Source organism: Aythya ferina (assembly GCF_964211825.1).
Source record: "Aythya ferina genome assembly, chromosome: 16".
Classification (NCBI taxonomy): domain Eukaryota; kingdom Metazoa; phylum Chordata; class Aves; order Anseriformes; family Anatidae; genus Aythya; species Aythya ferina.
In genome coordinates, this window is record NC_140315.1 from 15,859,837 (window position 1) to 15,886,515 (window position 26,679).

Below are 26,679 nucleotides of genomic sequence, written 5' to 3' on the forward strand. Positions count from 1 at the left end.
CAGGAATCTGCCAACATAAACCACCGTCAGGCTTTGCAATGCTGCTGTAGGCTTGCAAAAAACATGAACTGCAATGTCTCAGGAGAAGACAGTACTTGAAAGGCTTCCAGCATCAAGTTAAAAATTCACAGCATCCTAATCTGCACCTGGTCTGACAAAGTGCTCCCAGGAGGCGGGCAGGAGCCCTGGCCACCAGCTCTTATGGGGTCCAGGAACACCGCAGGGACATGTAAATTAGGTCTTTGTGATACCTGGGTTTTCCAAGGGACACTTTCTTCCTTGTGAACTTCCCCCAAGGGAAGAGGCTCTTCAGATACACTCAAGGGACTTGCAGAAACACTCACTTCTTTTTCTAAACACCCAGCTGCCCCCAGGTTGTCCCAAGCTGGCCGCCAACCTCTTCCTGCACAGCCGGGCTGTCGCACAGAGCCCACACAGCTGCCGAGACACAGCTCCCAGCTTCCTCCCTCCCTCCCCCAGTTTGTCCAAACAGTGTCAGAGCACCCCAAGCCTCCAGCTAGAGAACCTGTCCCTAACCACAAGCCTGACCCTCCCCTGTCCCATCTCCATGCCGTCCCCTCAGGTCCTGTTGCTGTCCCCAGAGAGCAGAGCTCAGTGCCTGCCCCTCCGCTCCCCTTGTGAGGGAGCTGCAGGCCACCATGAGACCTCCCCTTGGCCTGCTCTGCTTGGGGCTGAACAAACCCAGGGCCCTCAGTCGCTCCTCATGCATCTTCCCCTCCAGACCCTTCCCCATCTTCATAACCCTCCTTGGGGCACCCTCCACTAGCTTTATGTCCTTTTTACACCATGGCACCCAACACTGCACACCATGCTTGAGGTGAGGCTGCACCAGGCTGACAGCCTGGGGAGCCCCACTAGTGATTGGCTGCCAGCCTGATGCAGCCCCATTTACCACAACCCTCTGAGCCTGACCATCAGCCAATTTTATTAGGTTTTTAAACACAGGTGTATGTTTTTATGCTCTCACTAGCACTCCCAGCTCAGATCTCAGAGGCTTTGCAGTTCTTCCTTGTCTTCCGATAGCAGACCCTGAAGCAGCAAGGGGTATTTCTTGGCTGCTTGCCTGTTCCCAGCACATCTATGGCACAGTGGTACTAGAGAAACACAGTGGGGTCCTGTGGTCTCAAAAGACCTGCCATAAAAACTTCAGGTCTTGTCAAAAGAAACCAAACATGCAAAAACAACTACCTCTCCAGTGGTTACAGGCTACAGAGAAACACAGTGACACCAGCCTTCCCCTAAGCTGACAGCATCAGAGCTAGGCAAGTTTATCTGGTGTTTCTATAGAGCAATATTTTTCATGAAAAATAGACTGCAGCTAGGGCCAAAACAAGCAGGGGAGGAGGAGGAAAGGGGGACCTGAAAGGTTTCCAAGCTTTGAAAAATGTTTTTTTCCTTAAAAGCAAAACTTCGACTTTGTTTAAAAGAAGAAAAATGTTATGTTGATAAATATTAATAGAGAAAAGGATTAAACAGAAGGGTAAAATAGCATGAACACGAAACATCACATCAGAGTCCGCGAACACATGTTTCTCTTCAACTCAGAACTTTCCCTGGTTTAAGTCATGGGACAAGGAAATCCACAACAGGCTCAGTTTTGCTCAGTGGAGGGGCAGCAAGAGGGAGATCCCTACCGGGCATTTCCATCACAGGCACCCTGCATGTGAAAGCAATTAAGCAGCCGAGAAGCAGTTACTACGATTTCTTCTCAGTAGCAGGCGGCAGCTGCAAGCCTGGGAATAACTCCCCAGAGGTCTCAGGGGAACACCAAGGGGATGCCTGGGAGCATCTTCAAGCACCTGCAAGGCCAGGCTCTCATGCTAAGGAAGAAAACCCAACAGCTATTTGCCCACCAGGCGCTCAGCATCCCTGGGCACCTTGATGTGGAGGAATGGTTAAGTGAAATAGGACACGTGGATGTTGGGCAGTTAAGAGGCAATGGGCTAGTGAAGTACCGTACTCACATGAGTCTGGCACGTACGCAGCTGGCTGAGAGCCAATCAGGCTCAAGGACACGATGCCCTTGAGCGATGGGGAAAGTCCCTAAGGCGGGATGGTGGCTAAAAGAAGGAGGAACTACCTGAAAAGAGCGGGAAATGTTAGCCAATGCTGAGCTTAGTTTTTGCAATATGTATGAGTTGATTATGTTCTAACTAGATAAAAGGCGACTGAGCTATCCATTAAAGTTGAAGTTCATTGTTCACTCATATTGAGCGTCTGTGTCTTCCTTCCGTCGACAACACCTTGAGACACAAGTAGCTTTCACTGGCATTTTTTAACGTCTCCGAAAAATTGCGAATTTCTCCCTCCCTTTTCTGGAACTGGATATAGCTTTTCCCAGACCAGTGTCCCCTGAGCAATTTGGCATTTTTATTTTTATTTTTATTTTTATTTCTATTTCTATTTTTATTTCTATTTTTATTTTTATGTTCTCCACATCACAGCTTCCAGCCGGGGACAGCCGTTGCCTGCCACCAGGGGGGGCTTTCGCACCGCTCTCCGCCGGAGATGCCCGGGGTTCCCGGGCCCTGGGGACCAGGAGAGGGGCTGCAGCCTCCGGGCACAAGCAGGAGCCCACCCTGGGGTGAGCAGGGCCCCTCCAAGAAGAAAACCCGGGGCGGCAGATATAGACATCCCAGGAACAGCTGCAGCTGCAGAGCAAAGCAATTGTTTCTGTAAGAAATAAGCAAAGCAGAGAGAGCAGCTTGGCAGGAACTCAGGCAAAAAAGCTGGTTTGCATTTAGGGAGCCACCAGCCCCCCCGGGAGCTACGGGGTCCCCCCCGGCTGGTGAAAGGCACAGTTACTGACCCCTTCAGCTGCTGTGAGCCCTGTCTCTGGTTAATTTGACCCTCCTCTAAATGAGCTCTAATCACAATTGAAATAAGCCCTGTGTAAACCAGCCTGTGCCACCCCTCAGTCCTGCTGTTAGCTGTAGGGGGCTGTGGCACCTCCAGGCAGCTCAATCGCCCATTAAAAGTTTCCAGCTACAGAAGAAGCTCTAAATTATGAATGAATTTCCTTTGTCAAATGAAGATCTCAGCTCAGGCGAAGGGATTAGGTCTCAGCCATGGGCTGAAGATGCTGTGACTGATAACAAAGACCCCAGCACACACAAGCCCATGAGAGATCCCAGGCCATCACCCCACTAATGAAATTAGCTGCTATAATACAATCAAGGGGAGATGAGACATGGGGCAGGCAGGAGCCTCGGCACCTGGGGGTGACCCTGGGCAGCAGGAGGTGGGTTCCATTATCCCCCACCATCCCTGGTCCCTAGGCTGTCCTTTGTCCCATGGGTGAACGCAAGCTGCAGCTGAGCTGTCGCTTTTGCTTGGGTGCACCGGGGAGGCATTGCCTGTCCCTGACACCTCGGGGGCAGGACCAGCCCCACCTCGCTGGCAAGCGGCCCCACACTTGACACTTCTTGCACAGTGACTCACGGCTTTATGGCCACGGAGAGCAGCTCCACGCCTGCCTGCCTGCCTGGGAACAGCCGCACTGCCGAGAACGCAGGCGGGCTGACGTGGGCGGTTGTGCAAGAGATTCCTGAGCGTGTGACGCCGCCTTCGTGGCTGCCGGGAAATGCCTTCCTCAAGACTGCCTGCTGTCCCCACAGCTCGAGACGGTGCATTAGGAGCTGGTTTCTCACTATACTTCAAGGCTCTCCTTAGCTCTCACTGGCTGTTCAGTCCTGCCTGCTTGGCCCAGCCACCACCCTGCAAAACAACCCCCCTGCCTCACCCAGCACAGCGCTGTCCCTTGTCCCCACACCGGTGGCACTGCGGTGTCCACAGGGTAAAGGAACGGCCCGAGCCTGCCACGGCTGGGAGGTGTTTGCTTTTCCTTCACCCAGATAATATGCATGAGTTATTGGTTTTGCCCTTTTTGTGTTTTTCTTATCCAAAAGCAATTAGGCCGGTATGCAAAGCCTTTGTGGTGCTGTAGAGCCCGAGAGCAATGACGTGGACCAGCCACCATGGCCCTGCTTATTGCTTTTTAAACAGTATAGCCCAAAACCCCAGATAAATGTTATCAAGCCCAGCCTGACTCCTTTAAGCCATGAAGCTGCTGCCGAGAAGGGCAGAGTCCAGGGCCGGAGACTTTCCTCACCCCTCCACCAGTGCCACAAAAGCCCTAGCAACCTGCCCTCACTCCACCACTCCTGTGTGCTTCCCCTCCCACCTCTTGACTACCAAGAGCAGCCCTTAAATAACAGTCAATATCACCATGTGGCTCACCCGAGGGAAGAACAAACACCTGGGGACACCTTGTCCTTCCCCTGGGAGCACACCCGGGCAGTGCAGGTGACAAACCACAGGGCTGGGGACCCCATGGCCGGGACACTGCCTCTGCAGGTTGGGGATGGAGAAACCCTGCAGCAGGGGCAAAATCAGCCAAGCCTGTCCTGCCGGGGCTGATGCTGTCGGCACTAATTAACCCCATTAAGATACAGCTGGAAGTAGCTCATACCCTTCTACCTGGCAAGAGAGGCCACCTCGTTGTCCTTGCCCTGTCTTCAGTTACATGGACACAGTCGCCAGCTGGCTCTGCTGCCTCTGGCAGGAAAAGATGACACTGCACAGGTCTTTGGGGGAAAAATCATCCTTAAGGTTTCCGTGGTATTTATCAGATGTTCCAAAAGAGCCTCATTTTTTGTGTAGGTGCTCTGAAGGGCAGTGACTAGATGCAGAACACGACTAGCCCAGCACTGCTCTTTGGGGACAAGCTCCAGCCCATGCTGGGTCTCTGCAAGGGCTTCACCCAGCTCCAAACCTGCCTAGGCTGGAGAAACACAGCAGAGGAGGGTAGAAACCAGCACCAATTCCTGCCCGGCCATCCCGGCGGCTCTCCTGGAGGACATCCTTATGGGGCCAGGATTCTGGGCTGCTCGGGGCTGGCAGGGACACAGCCCAGAAGCGCTCCCAGCATGCGTCCATGACTCAGGATGTGGGACGGGGCTGTCCCAGGCAGGTTGGCTGTGCCAGAAGCAGAGAGGGGACGTGGGAGGAAAAACTCTGCTTTAGTTGTGTGGGTTTTTCTAGCTCTCTGCAGCAAAGCAGGAGGACTGTGCAGTGCAGAAGGCTGAGCCACTCAGTGGGAGCAGGGGCAGCTCTCCTACATGGCGTGGGCAGCTCCAGGAAAGCTGGGGCTCTGTGGGTGTAGCTGTGCCAGAGCTGTTGTGAGCCAGTCCCTCGCTGTGCTTGGCTCCTCAGACCATACAAAATGAGGTTTTGCTTCCAGGTCTGCTTTCTGCAGTCAGACAGAATCCCATGCCAAGGGCTGGCTGTGCCCCCTGGGGACACCCAAGTGCTGCAGTGCCCCATGAGCACCCCACAAGAGATCCCGGTGACACACAGCCAGGTCTGTAGCGATGCTGCTGGAGCCACAGCACTGCCAGGCACCCGAGCTCCTTCCAAGAGGGCAGCCAGGACTGTCCCCAGGCTTTCCCTATGGATTTGGGTTTTCCTATATAAGGCCAACCCCAGATGCCAAGGCGTTTTCTCCAGTGGCTTTCCTGGCTGGTGCTCTCTGGCTGGTAGCCCAGCAGGCGCTGGCGTGGGCCAACAATTCTGGGGGTTAGCAAGGCAGAAACTCCCCTCTTGGTGTACTCAAGCGGGGTCTGTGCACACTCCCAGATCCCCCCAGTCCCAGGTGGGCAGGAAGCAGCCTGCCACCCTGCAGGCTCCAGCCCAGCGCCGTGTGTGGGAGGCAGCTTCCCAGAAGATGGAGAGCTAAATAAAGGCAAGGCCTGGGACAAACCGAGGCTGCCAGCTATTTATTCTAGCGTGCCTGTGCACTGTGGAGCAGGAGGCAGATATTTTAAAGCTGCTGTAAGGAAGCTTGCCTGGCCTGATCAAAAATCTAATTACAAACGTTCTCTGCCAGCTTTCTCCACAGCCAAGTAACTTCCAAAACTCACCTCCCCCTAGGCTGCCGGCCTCTCTGCCAGCACCACACTGGATCAGATGCTTGGAAGACATGCCTGTAGCACGCACAAAGCAGTACACCCATGGGGTTCCTGCTCCCCCTCCCTTCCAGGCAGCAGCTCCAGCCCAACACCCATACTGGGGACTCCATGGAGCAGCTCCTGGCCAGCTGTCAGCACGCAGACCTCGCTCCTGGCTGCTGTAGCCCCTGCTCAGGGACCCCCATCCTCCCTCCCTGCTCACCCTTGGGGCTTGTGGATTTCCCCTCCCATACAGAGGTCACTTGAACAGCCCCATCTGCACCCAGAGCACCCCCCAGCTCCAAGAGAAAAAGCAACCGCTGCACTCTTTGTTCTTGAATATGTATTTTTTACTGAAAAAATCATTCATAAATTAACAAATACAAAAATGTACAAACACATGGGTAAATAAATGTAATGACACAAAGGATTGCTTTGCTGAGAAGTGTGTGTGTGTTTTAAAACACTAGTCTTCAGTGCAAAAATGTCCCCCTGGCACCTCTTAAAAACATAACAGTAAGCTCAAAAGCCATGGTGATGGAAAGATACGTTGTAGTTTAAAGCCACTTCTGATGGCGAGTGAATAGAAGTGTGTGGCTGTTGCTCAGACAGTACCTCCCTTAGAGAAGCAGAGCTTTACAAATAATGAACCAAAAATAAATACTTTTGCAAATAAAACCCACATGGCTCATTAAAAAAAAAAAGAAGTCAGCATTGAATATGACCTGCCCTCCAGCAGGGCTGAGAGACGGTGTTGATGTGGAAGGGGTGAACAAGTGGCCTTGTTGAGTTTCAGCTGCCAGAATATGTACAAGTTCTCCTTAATACGAGAATTTTTACACCATAACAGCACATGCGCTTGACAGTATGTTTTTAACAGTTACATTTACTATACAGTATTTGACATAGCTGATAAGATTAACAGTGCACATTTTAAGATATTCCACATTTTAAAAAGGGAAAAAATTCAACGTGATTAGGACAAAGGAACTATGAACAGGGATGCTGCTTGGGGGGAAAATGGACCCTTTTATGCCAACCACAGAGTGCATTTTTGAGCAGAGGTAACATCTTTCTTTGTTCAACACAAGGTGCAATGGGTGTCAGGTACACGTCAAAGGCTGAGGATTCAAACAAAGGTAGTTTAACACCTACTCACACACACATGCATGATTCCTGTGGTAGTGAACGTTTGACTAGTTGAAATACATTCCTTGTTTGCAGCACCATTAAACAAAGACAGATTTCTAGCAAGGGCTCGAGATTAAAGAAAAGAGGGGCAGGGCAACACGGGTTTAGCATCTGAAAAGGGTCCATGTGAATCGGAGATCAAGATTCAGTAGCGAAAGTCTTTATTGCTATATGCGCTATAAAAAGCAAATCCTCACCTCTGCCTGCAAATAACCATGGTGAATTCCCTCGGGAAGCGATTTTAAAGCACATGTAAATTCAAAGACTTTAAACCTAAGTTACAAACTTATCAGCGCTTTTCAAGGGCAGACTCGCTGTCCTCTCATGCCAGCTGATAAGATCTACACGAGAACTCTGTTGTCTAAACTGACATTTTCTGGATACAGGTTAGGAATGCCCTGGGCAGTCACACCCACAACAGATGTGTATATGGGGATCATATGTCCACAGAACCAAGAAAACAATATAAACCATGAACACTTACGGAAACCGAAGGCAAACAATGCAATAAAAAGAAAGTTAAGTACTTCTGAGGTTAAGCACTCACAAGTGTTGTATAAATACAAATTAAAACACAACCCCCAACATATTTACTTTGAAGTCAGAGAGGTCCAGTAAAAATGACTGTGTACACGCTGTGTAACCCACAGGCTGGCTTTCAGTGAGGAAGAGATTGGAAAGCACAGCCTGGCCTCCCCCTGCCTGCTGCGGAGGAGAGGATGGGAAGATGGGAAGAAGGGAAGGGACGACTCAAATTTGGGTGACTGGTTGGGGTGTCAGACCAAGCTCTCAAGTTCCTGGTACTCACGTTTGCATGAATGTAATTCATGTGTCCTTCATTTTTCCCATAGTGCAACCCTTGGGACAGCCTGCCCACTACCTGCACTCCTGCCAGCACTTTCAGGTGGCTAACAGGGACAAGCAAGCACACCCCTCAGCTCTAACCTCCATCGCTGCAGTGTACTACTGGATTTACACAATAATCCCCAAATCCTCCTCCACAGAACCACCCCAAACCGTACTGCCCCCCTCAAGGAGTGAGGGCACAGCCCTGCTCACAGGGGGCAGGCTGCGGGGGGACTGCAGGGGCAGGATGAGCAGCTTGCCTGTGTGGCCCCCCGGGAGCTCTGGGGCAACCTGCTGAGCTGCACTTACCATCGGAGTGGGAGACAGGGCAACAGGCGATGGATTTTATCCCATATGGCTTTCAGACTGATTTGCACAGTATGTTGCAAACATGATAGAAATGGGAGTTTCTCCATAAATATTCCCACTTCTTCACCCTTCCTGGAAGAAGCCACCTACATGATTCCTGTAAGGAGTGATGACATGGCTGTAGTTCTCATCCGCTACATTTTGAAGTTTAGGGCCCTGTCCAACAAATATTTATGCATATGCATAGCTTAAATCATGCAAGCGGTCTCACTGGTTGAAAAGGGAACAACTTGCACAAGTACAGTGATGCACACGCAAGTGTTTACAGAATTCAGGACTAAGATGAGTGACCTTATGTAAACCTCTAGCTTGGATTCAAACCATAGAAGAAAATAAAAAGGGGCAATTTACACAGCATATTTACACTTACACTTCTTTAAGAAGCGATTCTCTTGTATATACTTCAAGCAGGTCATTTAAAAAACCGCACAAATGTAGAACAACGGTATCAGAAGTCGTCTGATCTCCCACTGGGGCAGTTGCCGACTGAATTGCTTCCGACGTTCACCGCCGGGAAGCCAGAATCCCTCAGCTGAGCTGGTTCCTGGAGGAGAAAGCACGTCCGAGGCAAGTCTGGTGCTGGAGATTGCTGGAGGAATGTGGAGACGAGAGCAGCAGTTCAAACTGTCGTCCTGAAACCCAGAAAGCAAGTGGCGGGGAAAGAAAAAGACTGCTGAGCTCGCTGCACGAGTACTGGGTCGGATTGGAACAGCTAGGACAATTTGTGCGTGCACTTTCAGCCTTATTCTCCAAAATACTGCAATCCTTCATTAGACAAAGTATTTTGTCCTCGATAACCCTTGGAAAAGAAAGTCTGGCGTGGTGCTTTCTTGGTGAAGGGCAGAGCAAAGTTATTTTTTCCTCTTAATATTCGGTCACCAGAGCCAGCTCCGGTGTCAGGTTAACAGTGATGTTCTTATACAAGGCGTCATACGTGACGTTAGGAAAGTAGTTCAAGTTATTGAGGCCATCCAGGGCTTGCCTTTCTTTCGACTTCCTCAGCAAGGCGTACCTGTTCGGGGAGAACCAGAGGCCCATGGAGGCACTGTTATATCACATGGAGCCTTGCAGAGCCCATACTCTTAAAACAGCCACCCCCATCAGCAAAACAGAATTTCTGAGTCTTCAGTAAAGAGGACTGTCACCTTTTGTACGTTCCTGGCAGGTGAGTAGCCCCAGTGTCACAAAATGACACAAAATTCTACCACCTGACACAGATTTAGATGCTACCTGCACTCCCTGGGCACCAAGCAGGCGCTGAGCTCTCAGACAAGCAGCGGCTCTTGCCCAAAGCCTTCCCGGGCTCAGGGAGGGCTCCTGCCTGGCACCTGCCAGCCAAAACATGCCGTAGAAAAGCAGCTGATAGGTGATGTGGTCCTCTCCATTTTTAGGAAACAGGACGCCACACAAGAGCAGAACTAATGGTTTTAGTGCAAGTGATGGAGGAGGAAGAAGTAAACCTAGAAGAACTGTGTTTTGGGGAAGAAAACTGCAGTGCACAAGAGCAGCCTCAAGCAAATTTAAGGGCAGCGTGATGAAATTTAAGGCTGAAGGTGGGAGGGGGGCGGCAGGGGGACGAGGAGAAAAAAACAGAAGCATCATGGCAGGACTGGACACTGACTCCCTGTCCTGCAGTACCCAGCACCAGCACCTGGCAGCACCCAGCACCATTGCACAGGGCGAGGAGAAGCCGAGGCTGGGACCTGAGTGCAGGAAAAGCAGCAGGGAATGGACGTGCCAGGAGGAAAAGGAAGGCTGCGGGTCAGACCGAAGGCAGAAGAGCCCACGCTGACTTCAAAGGGGTTGCAACATCAGAACACTGGCAGGAAACAGCATGTTGACAACTACTTTCCCTGGGAAAACTGTCAGGTTCCATGCTTGGGTGGGAAAAGCTGCAGCAGAGAGGAGAGCCAAAATTAGGGCTCTTGTAGGAGGTAAAATGGAGCGAAACCGCATGGCTGTCAGCCTGGCTCCTGGGCAGGGGCTGCCCCTGACCCCACAGCTTGTGCCCAGATCAAACCAGGGCTCCCTGCTGGAGCCAGGGGGAGGTCAAGGAAGCTCCAGGAACAAGTGCTCCATCCCACTGCACTCAGTCCTTACACGCTTCAAGGACTTGACTAAATATGGCTTTTTAAAGCCAAAATTGACTTCCTTGATTCCTCTTTTTAAGAGTGAAATGAGAGAAGCATCTCTCGCTTGCTGCATTCTGTCTGACACAGAAATGAAAACTAGGGCTAATGATTATATATAACCTCAAATGGAAACCCCCCAGAATGAATCCTCTGTAGATGACTGACAATCAGCATGCAAGTTCATTTCTCCTCTGAATCTGCAGTGAGTTCAAATAGTACTTTGCAGAACAAAGCCCCCTTGCTGTCCCCTCCTTCTGCCAGCGGCAGCCAGCAGCCCCTTTCCAGAACAGAGCTTGCACCGTGCAGCAGCTCGTGCCCTGCAAGTCTTAATTCCTGCCGTTGATTGCAAAAAGGTATTTCTCTGGTTTCCTGTTGCATAGTTTGCAGAAGACTCAAATTCCACCCATGTCCCCCAGCAGCAGCAGCAGCCCTTCCTTGAGCCATTGTCTCTCAGGAACAACTCTGGCTCACGGATGTCAAGAGTTGGACTTGATGATCCTTAAGGGTCCCTTCCAACTCAAGATATTCTATGATTCTATGTCTGAGAGCCCCATCTTTTGGGTGGCACCCCAGGAGTTGCAACCACACTGTGAGGACCTCTCGCCTTAGGCATTGAACATCCTGGAGCCCCAGCAGTGCTCTGCCTCCCTCTTCTCCCCACAGTTTGTTTCCTCTGCAACTTGTGGCTGTTATTGCCTTCTAGCAGTTGCAGGGAACCTTGTATGTGCCACAGACTGTGAAGGCCTCTGGGACCTTTAAAAATAAAAAAATAAAAATAAAAAAAAAACATCACTTGCCTTCCTAGGAACTGCACTTCTCCCCGATGATGGTGGGGAATTGATTTGTATTTCCCTGTGTCTCCTTCCGGCCGAGTCACCGAATAGCCTGCGTACTGCACTCTGCATTGGGAAGGGGAGAAAAATCAGAAGTAAAATCAACAGCTGCCCTTGTCGTGCTGCCAGCGCACACAGTTAGGTCGTTTGTGGCCCCTAACATAACTTTGCCTTTCTTCTGAGCAGATAAGCTATGCAAACTCCCCACCTCAGCCTAAGCTGCACCATGCTCAGCACCTCTGGTACCTGAGGTTCAGCTGAGGATCCGTTTGACACCATCACCCACCCTCCCAGACCATGACACCTCCAGCCAGGCTGGCTCTGCCCAGCCCAGGTGACCATGGCACAGCAAGGGACAAAACATCGGTGTGGGGCTGAAGCTGCTGCCAGCACTCAGGACCATGGCACTGTGCTCAGAAATTCCTTGAGTTCCTGGGATTTCTGTGCTCCCTGGAGCTGGCAGCAGCGCCACACCACAGGGAGCCCTGCCCGTCGCAGGGACGCGCGCTGAGCCCGTACCTGTTCCAGAGGTCGTCATCTTCACCACCCCAGCCCCAGAAAGCATTAGGAAAACCATTGATCTTCTGGAACTGCTCCACAGTCAGGCCACTCACCCCGCCAAAGAACTCGTTGTAGGGGAGCCTGAGGGGGAGAAAAGGGTCAGTGTGGGGACTGCAGCACCAACTGTGGCTTTCCTGCTTGCAGTGTGGGACACTGATCTGTGAGGATGCTCTCCTCCAATCCTCTTTGTGTTTTACTTTGGGCTTCTGCCTTTCAGAAGAAAATCTAACACTTGCTTCTTATTCATTACTGTAGTGAAGAGGAAGAGCAGTGCTTACAGATACATGTACTTGTCCAGCTTGGCTGCAAAGTGTCTCGGCATCTGGCCGCACCCGTAATAGTTGCGGTCGTTTTCTGGTATGTGGTCCACATCATGGAAGATGAGACAGTCCCAGTCCAGGTCCTTCATTGCTTCCCGAAAGCCAACGTTGAAGAGCATGGCACGGTTAAAGGGTTGGTTACCAGCCTAGGAGAGAGAGCACCTTCAAGGGAAGCACCGCACAAGTTCACGCTGTGTGTGCACTCTCGGCCCTATTCAGGGAACTGCAGAGCAGTCAGCTCCAGATCCACTGCTCAAAGGGAAATGATGTGTTGGAACAGACAGGCCAGTGAGATTAACCCAAACCTGAATACCAAGACTGCAGTAGCAAAAATAAAGCTGCAAAAAGTATCATTAGCCAGATACTTGAAAAAAAAGCAAAACAATTTTGATCAATCTCTACTGGCTGCTGCCCAGAAGAGCAAGGGTGCCTAAATACAGAGGCATGTTTAGAGGGCGGATGAAACCAGATAGCTTAAGTGACAGGTTAGCATACACATCAAATTACAGTCTTGTGTCCTACACACTGATGGAAGTCTTCCAGGCACTGCGCAGACAAGAAGCACACACATCCACCCCATCAGGCCCAGGGGATGCTCCCTGAAGCTACTACAAATACACACAGCTGTAACGCAGCATTATTTCAACTGCAAATACCTGCTTCAAAGCTGCAGTTTGGTTTGTTAAAAATCTCTTTCAACATGTGTTGTTTGTTTGTTGTTTTAAATAAAAGTCTACTGGATTTTTTTTTAGATTAAAAAAGTCATTTTGGGGCATGCCTCCCAGCTGTGCTGCTTTTCAGCAGGATGGGACAATTTAAACATTGCAACATTAACCCCAGGCCTTCAAAAGTTGCAGGGATGCAACTGTCAGGCAAACCCCTCGGGACACAATGCACTGCTGTCCTGGCAGGCTGCGATGCCAGCCCCCAGCACCACCCACCCGGCACAACACCGCAACCACTTACTTGTTCCACGACATAAAATGCGAACTGTAAACGTTGACGCTGCAGCATTGGAATAAGGTGCCTGAAAAGGACTGGAAGATGTTCATAACGATTGCGGAATGGGATCAGGATCGCCACCTGGGGATGAAAGGGGACAGCTCTGCACCACAAAAGCAGCTCCTGCAGCATACAGACCCCGACCCGGGGAGGAGGCTGCTGGCACGGTGTCAGTGCTGCTCTCCCTGTCTAAATGGTATAAATCTGGGCACGGGTCCCCAGTGGTGCCACCTCGCCTCTTGAGCAAATCCCTCTCCAAACAGGGTTGGGGGTGAGCTGAATGTCCCCTTAGCAGCCCTTGTAGAAGCCCAGAGCTGACTCGCGTGTCACTAACAGCCCTCAGCTTCAGCATTTCTCCCGGTGCTGCAATCCCACATCATGGGGATCCTCCCAGCATTGCCCTGCAGCACACCAGAGAGGTTATCCCAGTGTTCCCAGTAACATTCCCCCAGGCACTCCAAGCCTCCTGCTCACCTTCCAGCGAGGCAGGCAGTCGCTCGGCTTCCAGTGGCCTCCCAGCTTGATGGAAGGGTCTTTTGAGAAGAACTGGTGGATGTCCTCCATCGTGATCTCGCTCATATTTACATCGATGGGGCCCTCTGGGGAGGCAGCAGGAGCAGCAGGTCAGGAGCCATGCTCCTGGGGTGGCTTGCTGCCTGCTCACCCAGCCCTCTGCTCCCAGCACCAAATGCAGGTGGCTTCTTCTGTCCCCAGACACCAAAAGAGACAACTAGGGAATGCTGCCGGTGTGCCTTGTTGCTCCTCGGCCCCACTCAGCCATCATGGCTGTGGCTGGACACAGCTCTCCATCAGAGACCCACCACCACTGGTCCCTCCAGGGTCCAGCACCCCCTTCCCCACAGAGGTTTCAGGCAGAAACACCTTCCCACTGAGCCATCTTCCCCTTTTCAGATGGATTTATCCCAGAAAGCCCCATTTCCTGTGGAAGCAATGCCTAGGCAGCAGCATTTCTCCCAGCTGCAGCAGGGGTCCTGCCTGCGCCCCACACCCTCCTGTCCCCCATGGCTCATGCCCAGCTCGGGGCAAGGGAGCAATCCCACTGCCACTGCCCCTGGAAGAGGGCTTGTCCGGCCTCTCCATGGGCTGGGCAGCACACAATTCCCCTTTTGTTTATGTTTGCCATAGGCAAACTTGAGGAGGGAGACGGGCCTCCAACGTAGCAGGAATTAATTCAGGCAATTGGGTAAACAACGGCTTCCCAGGAGGGGACAGCTCAGAACAGCGCTTCCATTCATCAAGAGCCTCAGTGCTCCACAGGAGAGGTGGGACACGGGTGAAATGGGGTGCTGCCACGTGCTGTGCCACTGCCACCCAGGCCAGGCAGGATGTGGCGAGGGGCACACAGAGCCATCAGGAAGGCAGGGGCAGCTGTGCACCCACTGGTACTCACTCATAGAAGGGAGCCTCTCGGGACAGGTGTGGTTGGGGAAGTAGGTGAAGTCTTCGGGAAGAAAAGTTGTGGCTTGCAGAAAGGTTTCGTTGTGATTCAGGTCAAGAGGATAATCTGGGGAGAGGGAAAAAAAATAAAAGGAAGAGTCTACAGCTGAGCTGCATGCAGCCACTGTGACCAAACTCTAAAAGCCGCCCACACCTGGGAGCATCCCCAGCACCTCAGGGGTGCCTCCACCCATCACAAGTCCCGGACTTGTATCTGTGACCCAGCTGGAGGCTCATTCCCACCCTCAGGTGGGCAGCTGCAGGACAGCAGGGGCAGCCCAGATACCTTGCATGTGGCCACACCAGAGAAACCTTCAGCCTTCTGATCAGAGCATCACCCTCAGGTATCACAGACAGATCAAAGCAAAGGAGCACGTGGCAGGAGAGGCCACTCAACACCTCGTCCCTGAAATCTGCAGACCAAGGGGACCACAGAGTCACAATCAGCCTGCCTTGGCTTGCACAGAGGAGCCTCTGTGCCCCAGCAGGTTGCAGCATCTTTCTCCAGCACCCTGGTTCCTCTGCTTCCTTCCACCTTCTGGGTAAAATCCCCTGGCGTGCTGCACCTCCAGCCACTTTAAGGAAGTCTTTGTGCAGCTAAGAACTTCTGCTTTCTGCAGTCACCCACAGCCACCACAGCTCCGGCCAACTGCAACCTACATTTTAGGTAGCAGAAAGTTTCCTTTCTGTAGCAATGCCCCAGCTGCTATGGGAAGATGCTGCCTCTCCACTTTCTCAGAGCATCAAGCGCTCAGTGGAGGGTTTGTCTCTTGGTCACAGGGCACCACCAGCACCCACCTCAAACCACCTCATCCCACAGAGGTGCTGGAAAGCAATCATTTAGCACTGTGGCCACCCAGCCACCTATCAGGTCCTCATCCACCAGGACAGAAAGGGCTCATCCCTTCCAGCCCCCTCCCCATGCGAGAGCATCGCTGCCAAAGCCAACTGCACCGCCTTGTGATCGGCACAGCTCTCAGCACGCTAAAGCCTAGTGCTCCTGGTGTCCCACCAGCACAGTACAAACCAGTCCTTTGGAGGCAACAGCTCTGTGGGTCTTTCTGCCCCAGGTGTCCAAGCAGCTCAGCAGGGCCTTGGACACGAGGGCTGCAGGTGACAGAGCAGCAAAGAGCAGATTTACAGGAGCAGAGCCCACCATCATGCCGTGAGCACCACTTGTCTGCTCCCATGGGCACCCAGAGCATCCCAGGCAGGCTTTTGAAGGACTTGCAGACAGAACCCAGGGGCTTGTCAGCTTTGATAGCATCTATTTTGGAGGCTTGATACTGCTCTAAATTTTAAGAGCCAGATTCCCATTAAGCTGCAATCACCAGAACACACTCTCAATGCTGGGTTTGTCTGACAACCCAGAGCAAAGTGAAGCTGGTCTATTTTGCATGACGTGCTGCCATTTCGGGCTGCTGAAGTGCAGACCGGAGGCCTCCTAGCTCGCTGAATAGGAAACCCATTTTTGCATCTATTATCAAATGCTTAAAAAGTAACTTCCTCATTTGAATAACAGATGAAAAATACAGCAGAGACAAAGCACGAACATAGAAGGTGAGGCAGAAGCACACCGTGCTCGCAGCACACCACCCCATGCGGTGTCACCTTGCCATTCAGGACTGGATGTCACTTTGCTAAGCAATCTGCCTAGAAATTAAAGCCACGGGTGCTGGAGGACACACAAACGAGCCTGCTTTGTCACAAAAGAGCTGCCGCCTTCTGGGGCCCAGGTGAGAGACAGGTGAGGCTATAGCTCGGAGAGCATCAGCAGCCTCCTGCCTGCCAGGTGCTGGGGCAGGGACAGCCTGTGAGGAGCCATGGGGTCTTCTCATGCCATCGGGCACGTGGTGGTCCTCCTGGCTGCCGTCCCATGCTGCCTGCACACGTGGCTTTGCTCTCCCAGCTTCCACACAGCCAGCAGTGGCATGGGGAGGATGCACGTCACCAGGCTGGATCCACAGCATGCCCATGGAGATCCCAGTGAGGGCCCTACAGACACTGAGGAGGAAGCTGCTGATCCCAGCTTTAATGCCATCCTGGTGGCTGCAGTGCCATGCCCGAGGAAGGTCACGCAAGGCTGGCATGTGGTCTGCACTGCTGCAGGCTGCCGGAGCAGGGAGGTTATCCTGCTGGGTCTGTGCAGAGCTGAGGGCTGTGCAGGGCTGGTTATTCCCACAGCAGCATTTCGCTGCCCACTGCACGCTGGAGGAGTTCATGGCAGGTTTCGGAGGGCTTAGATCCCTGCAGGCTGCCAGCTGGGAGGCTTGCATCACCACCAGGCGCAGCCGCGAAGCATCCAGCCCTCCTTCTCTCGAGTTGGTAGCGTAAGCTCCTTCCTCACCGTGCATCTGCTTCAGCTGATGTCTCCAGCCTTAAAATAGCCCAGGCTGGCAGCCCGGCTGACCTCAGTGCGCAGGTCACTGGTGCGATCCAAACCCCCTGTGCAGAGCACAGTGGCTGCAGCACACACTCAGCGCACAGGAACCGACACTCCTGGGGGCCGGCAGGGCAGTGGCATCATCATGCATTAAAATTATGAAGCAATCTTGCCCTTTTTAACTCTCTCAGCCCTGGTGATGAACCCAGCCCAGTGCTGGAGCTGGCACCAATGTGCCCGCAGATGACACTGGAACGCCAGAGTCATGCTCAGCATCCCACCTGCTCACCCAGCCCCAGTGGGGTGCCCCACACCAAGCTGTAGACAGACACCCACATTTATGTTTTTACTGTGCTACATTTACACAAACACTTGTAAACCTTTTATCAGCTTGATGGTACGGATGGTAAAACAGCCTTGAAGTCCAAGACTGCCTCTCAGATTCCTGCAACCCGCCCAGAGCTCAGAATATGATTTGTGGCAGATGTCCAGCCAAGTCATTTCAGTTCAGCCCTGAATGGGAAGAATGAAGCTGGTACGCACAGGCTCCTCCACATGCACGATGCCATGTCTCTGGGAGCATGCGTGAGCCTGAGAAGCTTTTTTTTTTTTTTTTTTTAAATATGAAACCTGATCCTTGTACTGAATTTAAAAGTGTTTATCCTCAGATTGGTAGAAGCTAACAAGCTGACTTTCCTGGTAAGCAAAGAGTTTTCCAGCTCAACGTCCAGTTATTTTAGACCTATCAGGATTTCTACCCCTTATTTAAGTGAGGGGTATCTGAATTAAAAAACACGTTCATGTAGAAGAAACCAATGAATCAAAATCCCCACCCTGAATTTACCACCATAAATTATTTCCAATATAAATTATTTATGACCCGAGAGCAGCTCAGGTCAACTTGATTTCCACCAGAAATGAAGATTTCAATAATTGTCATTTTGATTAAGGAAATACCTGAGTCATTCACACTGCTGTTCCTCTTGGCATAGGCACTGCGGACCACCTGCTCGTAAACCTGAGCTCCTATTGTTCTCATGTTCTCACGAATCATGATGCCTCGGGCTTGCATCATGAAGAGGTAGGTGTTCACTGCAAGGAGGGAAAAAAAAAAAAAAAAAAAAAAAGAAGAAAAGATTTCCGTGAGCAGCAGCTTCTGGAGGAAAGAGGAAAAATTAGTCTTTTGGAAGCATTCCCAGCACCCTGCTGTGCTGCAGCTCCCTGCTGCCAGGAGCTTCCCTGGGTCACCCGACGGGAGCTGGGAAGGCGTGTGGTCGGAGCATGGGGGGAAGGCACCTTCGCAACCCTGGTTGATGAGCAAGGGGAGCTCAGAGCTGTTCCTGACAGCACAGACTGTCACTTGGTTTGAGAGGTTAAACACCTTGTGCTGTGTAAGTACAGACATTTAGTTAGGAAGTAGCATTAGAACAGGAAACTGAGCAGCACGACCGGACACAAACTCATCCCTAGACCACAGCAGAAGGGCTGGGCAGGTACTTGGGCACAGGGCACATTACCCACGGCACCGAAACGCATGCTCGTGCTGTCCCTAAGCAAAACCCTCCTCATCATCACCCTCCTGCACCCTGGGCAGTGCATGCACCAGGTCCCCTGCCAGCCCCTCTACAGAACACCTTGATCTGAAACCAGGGAGGAGAAAAAACAGAGGGCTGACCACACTAACACCAGGAACTGATAGTGCCAGGAAGCCTGAGCCCCGCTGCAGCCCCGATTAGATAGGGACCCATATCAGGGCACAAGGCTGCTCCGCCAGCACTGCCCACTTGGTACACACAGCCATAGCCACTCCTCTGCTTTCCCCTTCTGACCACAGCACCCACAGCAGCCTCCGGAGCAGCTGCTGCCTGCTATTTCCTAATTATAATTCTATTATTTTTTCTCCATGCAGGTAAGTAAATATTTGGAAGGGCATCTAAGCTCCGGAGCCAGCAGCCGTGCTGCGTGCACCCCGCTCACTGCCTGCAGCACCATGGGGTGGCTGCAGCAGGGGCTTAGCAGCTAAACTGCTGCAAAAGCAACGTTGAATGCTCATTTCCAGTCCCTCCCCTGCCAGGGATGGATGTCGCAAGAGCAATGTGAATGCCAAGGCACCCAAAAGGAGAAATTGGCTCCAGATTTTGTCAGGACACCTTCCCCAGGCCCAGCCTCTGCCCAGACTGGGTTATACCAGCACAGCAGCGAGCAAGAGCTGCCTTGGCCAAAGATGCACCTAAATCCTGCAAGGCACAGAGCTCCTAAGGACACGTTTGCAGCACCTTGCCCTAAGAGTCACCATCCACACAAAGACACAGCAAAGTCTCAGGAGGCTCTACCAGGAGGCAGCACGGACCAGCACGAGGCAGAAGCTGCGTGCCCAGAGCACAGCGGAGCAAGGAGAGGTAGGGCATGGCCCCACCTCGCCCATCATAAAGCAACCAGGATTAATGTCTGCCCACTGCCCTTTCCAACCGCCCAAAAAGCAGATCATGGGACAGGGCACAGCTCTTCTCTTTGCACAGAGCAGCCAGACGGGAGCCAGAACTGCTGGAGATGTTTACCAGGACCGGGCTGCGATAAGGGCGAGCAGGGGCCCCAGCAGGCTCCCTCTTCTAGCTCGCCCGGGCTTTGAGTCAGCAGCGAGGCACGACTTGCTGATACTGAACAAGTAATTTAGCTTTCTACCTCATTATGCCTTCTACTCACTGGGTAAAGCAGAATCAGATTTGGTGAAGCATGAAAGAATGAAAGAGACACAAATCAGCATCCAATCCCTGCTTAATTTCAGGAACAGGGAGGTCTGTCCAGCACTCAATGCGACGTTTGTTTGCCTGCTCTCTAAGAGGGCAGATGAAGCACGGCCTCGCAAGAGGCGCATGACATGACTTGCTCATTTCCACTTTGATGAAATTGCAGTGGGAATCCTTAACAGACTGTCACAGCCGTTACCATCCCCAGGGGAGCTCGAGCAAAAACAAGAGCAGCTTTGTTTTAGGCAGCACTGCCTTTTCCCACATTAACCCCTTTACTCGAAGGGTCACAGAGGTACCTGGCTGCGGCGGTGCCATGCCACCAGTGCCCCAAGCACAGAGCCCTGTGTCCGTGCTGCCACAGCCAAAGCTGTGCTCCCCTGCCGTGACTCAGCACCATCACACATCCCTACTATCCTAGGAAATTAGATTTAAAATGCATTATTTAAAACATTTCACTCCCTATATCTGCTCAGTGCAGCTGCCAGGGCTGTGCCTGAGCCTACGTGGGCTGTGCCAGACCCCAGCTCACTCTTCAGTTTCCTGGGTTTCTGATGAGCAGAGGGGCCAGCCTGTAATTGCATTAAGCACAACCCAGCTGCCCCCAGAGGTCAGGGCCACGGCGGTGGCGTGGCAGTGACACGGGGCCCCGGGTTGGAGCAGCACCGTGCACGTGCGGCTCACCCTGGCTGAGCTGGGGTTCAGCCAGAAAGCAATTCTCTGTGTTGTGAGATAGGGCTCATCTAATCACGTAGGATGGTCTAGAAAATTACATTAGCCTTCTGCCTTTCTTCTGTCTGACCACACGGCATTTGAGAGCACATCTGTGGAGTGATAACAGCCCGGCCACGGCAGCCAAGCGGCAGCACAAGGACAGGAGAGGGATTTTAGCCTTTGTCAGCAGGGGGAGATGCCTCTTTTCAGAGGAATTTCCAGCAGACACTCATTATCCACATGGAAAATGAGCAAAATTTAAAAATCTGTCCGCCCAAATGACCACAGTCAGATTATTCCCTCTGGTTTAAGGGACAAGTTGGCCCTGCTGGGATTTAAGCACATGGGAGCCGTGCTATGGTTCTGTAAGCACAGTGCCAAGCCTCCGGCTGCCCAGCAGCAATAGTGGGGCTCCCCGCAGCACCCTGAGCTGTGCACCCTTAGATGCACACCCCAGCACCCGCACGAGCAAGGCGGGGGGAGAACCAGCACTCATCAAAGCCCGGGCACGGGCAGCAGCTTGAGGTGGGGAGGTGAAGTCCAATTACATAAATGAGCACTGAAAGCTTCCTGTAATCATTTCTCAGCTAGTATTTTCAGAGCACTTCTAATTAAGAAACAGCTGACTCTCTCATGGAAGATTAATTTCACAGACATGATATGTACGAGAAGAGGCAGCAGAGTGATTTCCACTTTGGGAGAGCACTGAGCACGACTCATGCCGGCTGCCCACACCAGAGGGGCTCAGACCCGCCGCATCCTGCTCATGACCCCAGCAGGATACAGAAGGATGATCCCCAGCACAGGGACATCGGGGTGTCCCTGGAGGAGAGGCCAGATGGGTGGCAGCAGCCCTGCCCTGCCAGCATTATCAGTGCCCCACACAGCAGCCAGGCTTTCCGGAGGAAGGACCGCGTCTTCCTCTGCATGGAGATTTAGGGCTTTCTGTCCCGTTCAGGGCTTTCCCAGGCCATCTGTCTGGATGCAGAAGCACTGAGGGGATGCTCAGGGCTTCACCGTGGCCTTTTCCTCCGGACACACCAAAGTGATGCTGGGGCACAGCGTGTGGCCTGCCCCAGCCCCTGCCCTGCCCTAGGAGCAGGAGTTGGAATAACAAACCAATAAATCCTAAACCAACATGCAGCTTCATCAGGCACTTGGAGGGAGCGTGAAACACTGAACTTGTGGGATTTTTGCACGCTGGAGATGTGTGGGGCAGCACCAGTGAGAGCGGTGCTGGCCCTCACTGCACAGCACCTCTGCACCAAGCCTCTTGCGGTGCTCTTCCAGCAGATCTCCAGCACCAATTCAGCATTAGCAGCACAAAGGGTTTTACTCACCCTCACCCAACACTAACCCTACAAGGAAAATATAGACAGTTAGGACAGCCTGAATGTGTAAGCAAGGTGATGAGGGAGAGTAGCAGCACAGCGTCCCACTGCTGGTATGCCAGGAGACCTCTGGCTCCATTAGTCTCACGCGTTCAGCGGTACCGTATTCCCCTGCTGCACAGAGTGCCAGAACAATTAAATAAGAGGTTACAATTAGGTTTAGAGAATTTAATACTAATGCCAACACTGTTACTTAGCCCTTTGCCTATAAATAGCACAGGAAGGAATAATTTGATACATTAAGTGGCCTAAGAATTAGCAGTGCTGCAGCACTGAGTTGGTAATTACCAAGCTCCCACTCCCAAACTCAGCCTGCACGTGCACCCGGCAAGGGGGGAGGATCAGAGACTGCAGTGATGTTCATGCCCTGACTATTGGGAATCTGCACCTGAAAATGGGAAGGAAAAAAAAAAAAGCTGTGAATGTTTCAGCAGGGGGTGGGTGGAAATCTGGTTACCCGAATAGTTCCTGAGTTCTTTATCGTGTCTGGAGAGCACTGCTATCAGTGCCCGTCTCAGCAGTCCCACCACTGCCTGGGGGTTGTGCAACTTCCTCCGAGCACCACTGCACTGACTGCAGGACAGGCAGAGCAGAAGGAGCGCCCCAACCACGTGCAACAATTTGGAAGCCCAGGGGAAGCCTGAGCACCCCCAGCCCTGCAGCACCCACCTGGGTGAGCTCCGTGTCCACCACTGAGCACCCAGCGCCCAGCTGGGCGCAGTGACGCACACAGGCCAGCACGTAGAGCACGACAAGTGCTTGCCTGAGTTAAATATTACCCTTCCTAGTGAGACTGGGGCTCTCCTACTTTAATTGCAGCTCAGGAGATGCAATTGCACAGGACTGCATCTCCTGTTTGGTCACCATCCCTGCCCCTTCACGGCCAGGCTGCCCTCCCCGCCAGGGTGAGCACAGCCACTGCCAAGGAGGAGGAAAGCGAGGGCTGCCAGCAGATTTCTGGGCACGCAAAGCACAAAAGCACAGTGCTCGGCCTGCTCTCATGGGCACTGCGCAGTAAAGCGCACAATAAAAGGCCCTTCAGCAAGCAGAATTAAATGGTTGCTGCCCTCTTCAGCTGGCAGCACTCGCACACCGCTGCTGACCCCGGACAGCAAACACGGACAGCTTGGCTTTTGTGCCTTGCCCTTCGGGAGACAAAGCGGTGGCAATTCCTGTGTCCCAGGCACCAGCTCTAAGCAGCAGGAATCCCGCTGCTCATGTAGGATCAGGATGAGGAAACAGAGGAAGAGCTTCAGTGAGAAAACCGAAAAAAAAAACAAGCAAACCTGGGTGAGCCAAGGGAGGCAGAGCAGCAAGATGCAGCCCAGCGCTGCCCGAGGCAGAAGGCACACAGCCGCCTGCCACCAGCCCTCTCCTCCTTCGCTTCCTGGCCACGGGAATCCATGCAGCTGCAGGAGGGAGGAAATCCCTGGTCAGGACATCACACATATTGAGCAAGAAACCTTAAGACAGGCAGGAAGAAGGCTGTCTGTGGTGCTTCTTCCCAGGAAATGCATTAAATTGAGAGTTCTAATCTATGCTGTTCTTCAGCCACCTAGCACATAGCCAGGTCACAAAGGCAGGCTAGGCTGGGTTTGGATTTAAGATTTCTGTATAACCACACACCACTTACACAGGTAAATTTTGAAATCACTCATTTGTTAATCTGTGAAATTAGGAGATTACCTACACCCACTGGGGATTATCCAGAGTGTCAAGATAAAAACAATTAAACAGAGCCACAGACTTAGCAACTCGGTCCACGTGGTATAATCGCCACTGAAGTTCTAGCATCTCGACTTCTGTGAACTAGAGGAGAATCTGACAGCTGTTTAGGATGTTCCAGAGGAACAGACCAAGACCTGTTTTTCCAACCGTGTTTCACAAGCTCAGCACAGCTGAACAAAAAGGCTCATCACATGCCCAGCCTCACTTTTGCTGCAACGGAGTTGTTCCAAGTATGGGGCCAAAACTTTGCTTCTGGTCACTGGCTTGCCTCTTCAGCTAGGTTGGACTACGTGAGTTACCACGCATGAAATCAAACTGCCTCCCATCTGTCACACATAAACACAAGTGCAAGATGTGTGGTTGTAGCACCCAGCACTGCATTCATCCTTCCTTCAGTTCTTCAAGACCCAGGGCATGCTTCACACTGACATTTATGGCTAAAGAATGGTCCAGCTCTTATTTAAGGCTTTTTTGCTTCCAAAACAAGCCTTGTGCAGGGGGAGCTTTGCTCCCTGCCTCGCTCACCCACGATGTCCACACCCCATGGGACCCATTCCTTGCTGCCTGCACACACGGAGCGTCCTGCTGCAGGTGCAGAGTGGGGCCGGGCGCTCATCCTGTACCATGCCATACCCTGCTCTGCTGCTGCTTTCCTCAGCACAGCGACATCCTGCCCAGAGAAGCCCCAGGCTCATTTCTGACATGACCATGGATGTTCTGGCTCCACACTGGGGCTGAAAAAGCCCAGACTCCACAGCAGCACAAACTGCAGTGCTGCACTCGGTGCCTGCTAGTGCAAACAGGGTTGTACAACTGCTCCAGCCTGAGAAGTACAAGAGGGACCTTGCAGTAATCATGATTCTCACTGTGCAGACTGCAGCTAACGAGATCCACTTGCAGCAATATCCCAAGAGCATCCCCTTTGTGGCTTCTTCACTACCCAAGGCCAAATAAAAGGAGAACAGCAGTTTCAGCATATGAGGAAGGAGCACTCAGCCACACCCCCACACCACACATCAGCCCGGTGTGCCTGTCAGTCCTCCCAACTCCTAAAAAATTCCCTAGACTGAAACTCTGGAACCACATGGGCTTATTGCCATCCGAGATCTAAGAAGGCAACAGCTCAGAGCTCCCGGCCAAGAAGGCTCCTTTCACAGTTCAACACCATCAAGAGCTGCAGCAGCTTGTCCTCCACAGCAACATTTCCGAGTTGTTCTTGTCTGTGACAATTAAAGACCACAGCACTAACAAAGCGAGTACAGCTGCTGCACTTCTGTGGGACAAAAAAAGCTGTCAGAGAGAGGATGCAACTTTGAGGTTCCAGCATCCAGTCCACTACCCCCGTGGTTTTGTAAGAACACCAATGGCCTAAGACACTTATTAGCTTATCGTGAACGATGTAGCCTTGGAATACCTGACATGTTTGAAATTGTTTTCTTCCACCTGGCAAGCAAAATGCTATCCCAGCTGCTGTAAATAAATTAACCAATTCCATTACCAGAGAATGACCTCACTGCAGATCATTCATCCTGCTCTTGATTAACTTATTTAACACCTCATGTCACATCACAGCCTGTGGTGTCTTCCTGGGAGTCAGCAGCAAAGTAGGTAGCAGGGCAAAGAGAGCTGGTTTGGGGTGTCCCGAGCAGGAGGGAACAAAGGACAACCTCCGTGCCCTTGCCCCGTGATAAGACGCCTGCCGGACGTGCCAGGGTAAGGAGACTGCTCATGGGCTGCCCCCGGATCTTGCCCAAAGCACTGTACTGGCTGCTGCCTCCCCTCCTGGGAGCAGACAGAGCACACCAGCAGCAATGCTGCCCAGCCACGCTGGCAGCGTCCCGAGGAACCCCCAGACCTTATCGCAGTAAGGGTGGGAATAGAGCACCCTGGCTTCAGAATCCAGCTCAGTACCACCCTTCACCATAGACACCGGGCTCCCCGGGTTGTGAGTAACGCTCTGTAATTAAGTTACGCATTAATCCCAGATAAGCAGCAGCGAGGCTGTGCAATGAGTAAGCTCGGCGAGGGATAAGAGGGCCCGGTTCAGGATCTAGCAAGGAGGCAATGGGAACATGACCCACCTGCAAAATCCCAACCTGCAGGTGCCAGGCTCCCAACCTACCAGGGTTGCTGTTTTATACCAACAGGAAACAAATCCAGCCCAGGGCGCAGGCTGCACGTCAGCTCCGGGCAGCCCGGCGATGCTGCCCTGCCCCATGGCCACTCCTCATTGCCTGGTGGCTGCTAAATTAGCAGGGACTATCCTCAATTGGCAGGGACTAGCAGGTTACAGCTCCGCACATCACCCCTGCCCCACAGCCCTGGGGAAATACAAGCAGCTGAAGGTGCACACTGGGGGTAGCACAAACTCCCTCTTGCCCCACAGAGGCTTCTTTAAGATGTTGTACATGGCAGCAGGCATTTCTGCAAGTGACTTGCCTGTTTACCCAGGGATCTGAACGCTCGTTAGCTGATATGAGAAACAGAGCAGCAACAACAACAAAAAAATTAGTTCCAGACTGACTGCACCCAAAACGCAAGCTTGGCAAACAAGTTGGGAGTCAGATGCTTCCCTGGAAAAGATAAACACGCCAGGGAGGGCAGACGGTGCTCGGAGGGGCGAGCAGCCCTCCCGCGCAGGCACAGCCCCTGTGGCCGGCTGCACACCCTGCTGCATCATCCTGCCTATTGCACAAGCAGCTCTGGATACAGAAAAGGCACTTGGCAGACGAGCAGGGAAATTAATTTATAACAGGTGGGCACATCCCCACGTTCAATGCCCGGAGCAGATTATAACCGAGGCAGCTGCAAGAAGCTTCTCTGGGCAGTGGGCAGGAGGGCTGGCAGCACCGGTGCAGGCTCTGCGCTCTGCCCCCAGGGCATGGGGGTCACCCCTCGGGGGGTCTGGGGCCTCCTTCAAAGCCTACCCTGTGAGCTGTCGGGGTGCTGAGCAGAGACAGGGAGAGATCCTGTAGCCCCTGGGGATTTGGGGTCAGAAATGGCAGCATGCAGTGTGTGGCCCTGCTCACATCCCA

General features: G+C 52.5%; 1 protein-coding gene across 2 annotated transcripts in view; it reads right to left on the bottom strand.

Moving 5' to 3' along the window:
* Positions 1–6,297: 6,297 nt before the first annotated feature.
* Positions 6,298–26,679, bottom strand: part of B4GALT5 (beta-1,4-galactosyltransferase 5) — a 32,468-nt gene continuing 12,086 nt past the window's right edge. Inside the window, exons 2-10 of one of the 2 annotated variants that reach the window (XR_014698536.1) lie at positions 18,022–18,156; positions 14,635–14,748; positions 13,698–13,822; positions 13,188–13,304; positions 12,180–12,367; positions 11,860–11,982; positions 11,305–11,406; positions 8,746–9,387; positions 6,298–8,472 (exon numbers count right to left, since the gene is read on the bottom strand). Coding sequence is in view for 1 of the 2 variants with exons in the window: in XM_084537902.1 (XP_084394028.1) it covers positions 9,240–9,387; positions 11,305–11,406; positions 11,860–11,982; positions 12,180–12,367; positions 13,188–13,304; positions 13,698–13,822; positions 14,635–14,748; positions 18,022–18,156 (1,052 nt within the window). In the remaining variant the exon portion in view is untranslated. Of the gene's footprint in view, positions 9,388–11,304; positions 11,407–11,859; positions 11,983–12,179; positions 12,368–13,187; positions 13,305–13,697; positions 13,823–14,634; positions 14,749–18,021; positions 18,157–26,679 lie in introns of both variants that reach the window. The other variant, XM_084537902.1, reaches the window with a different exon arrangement.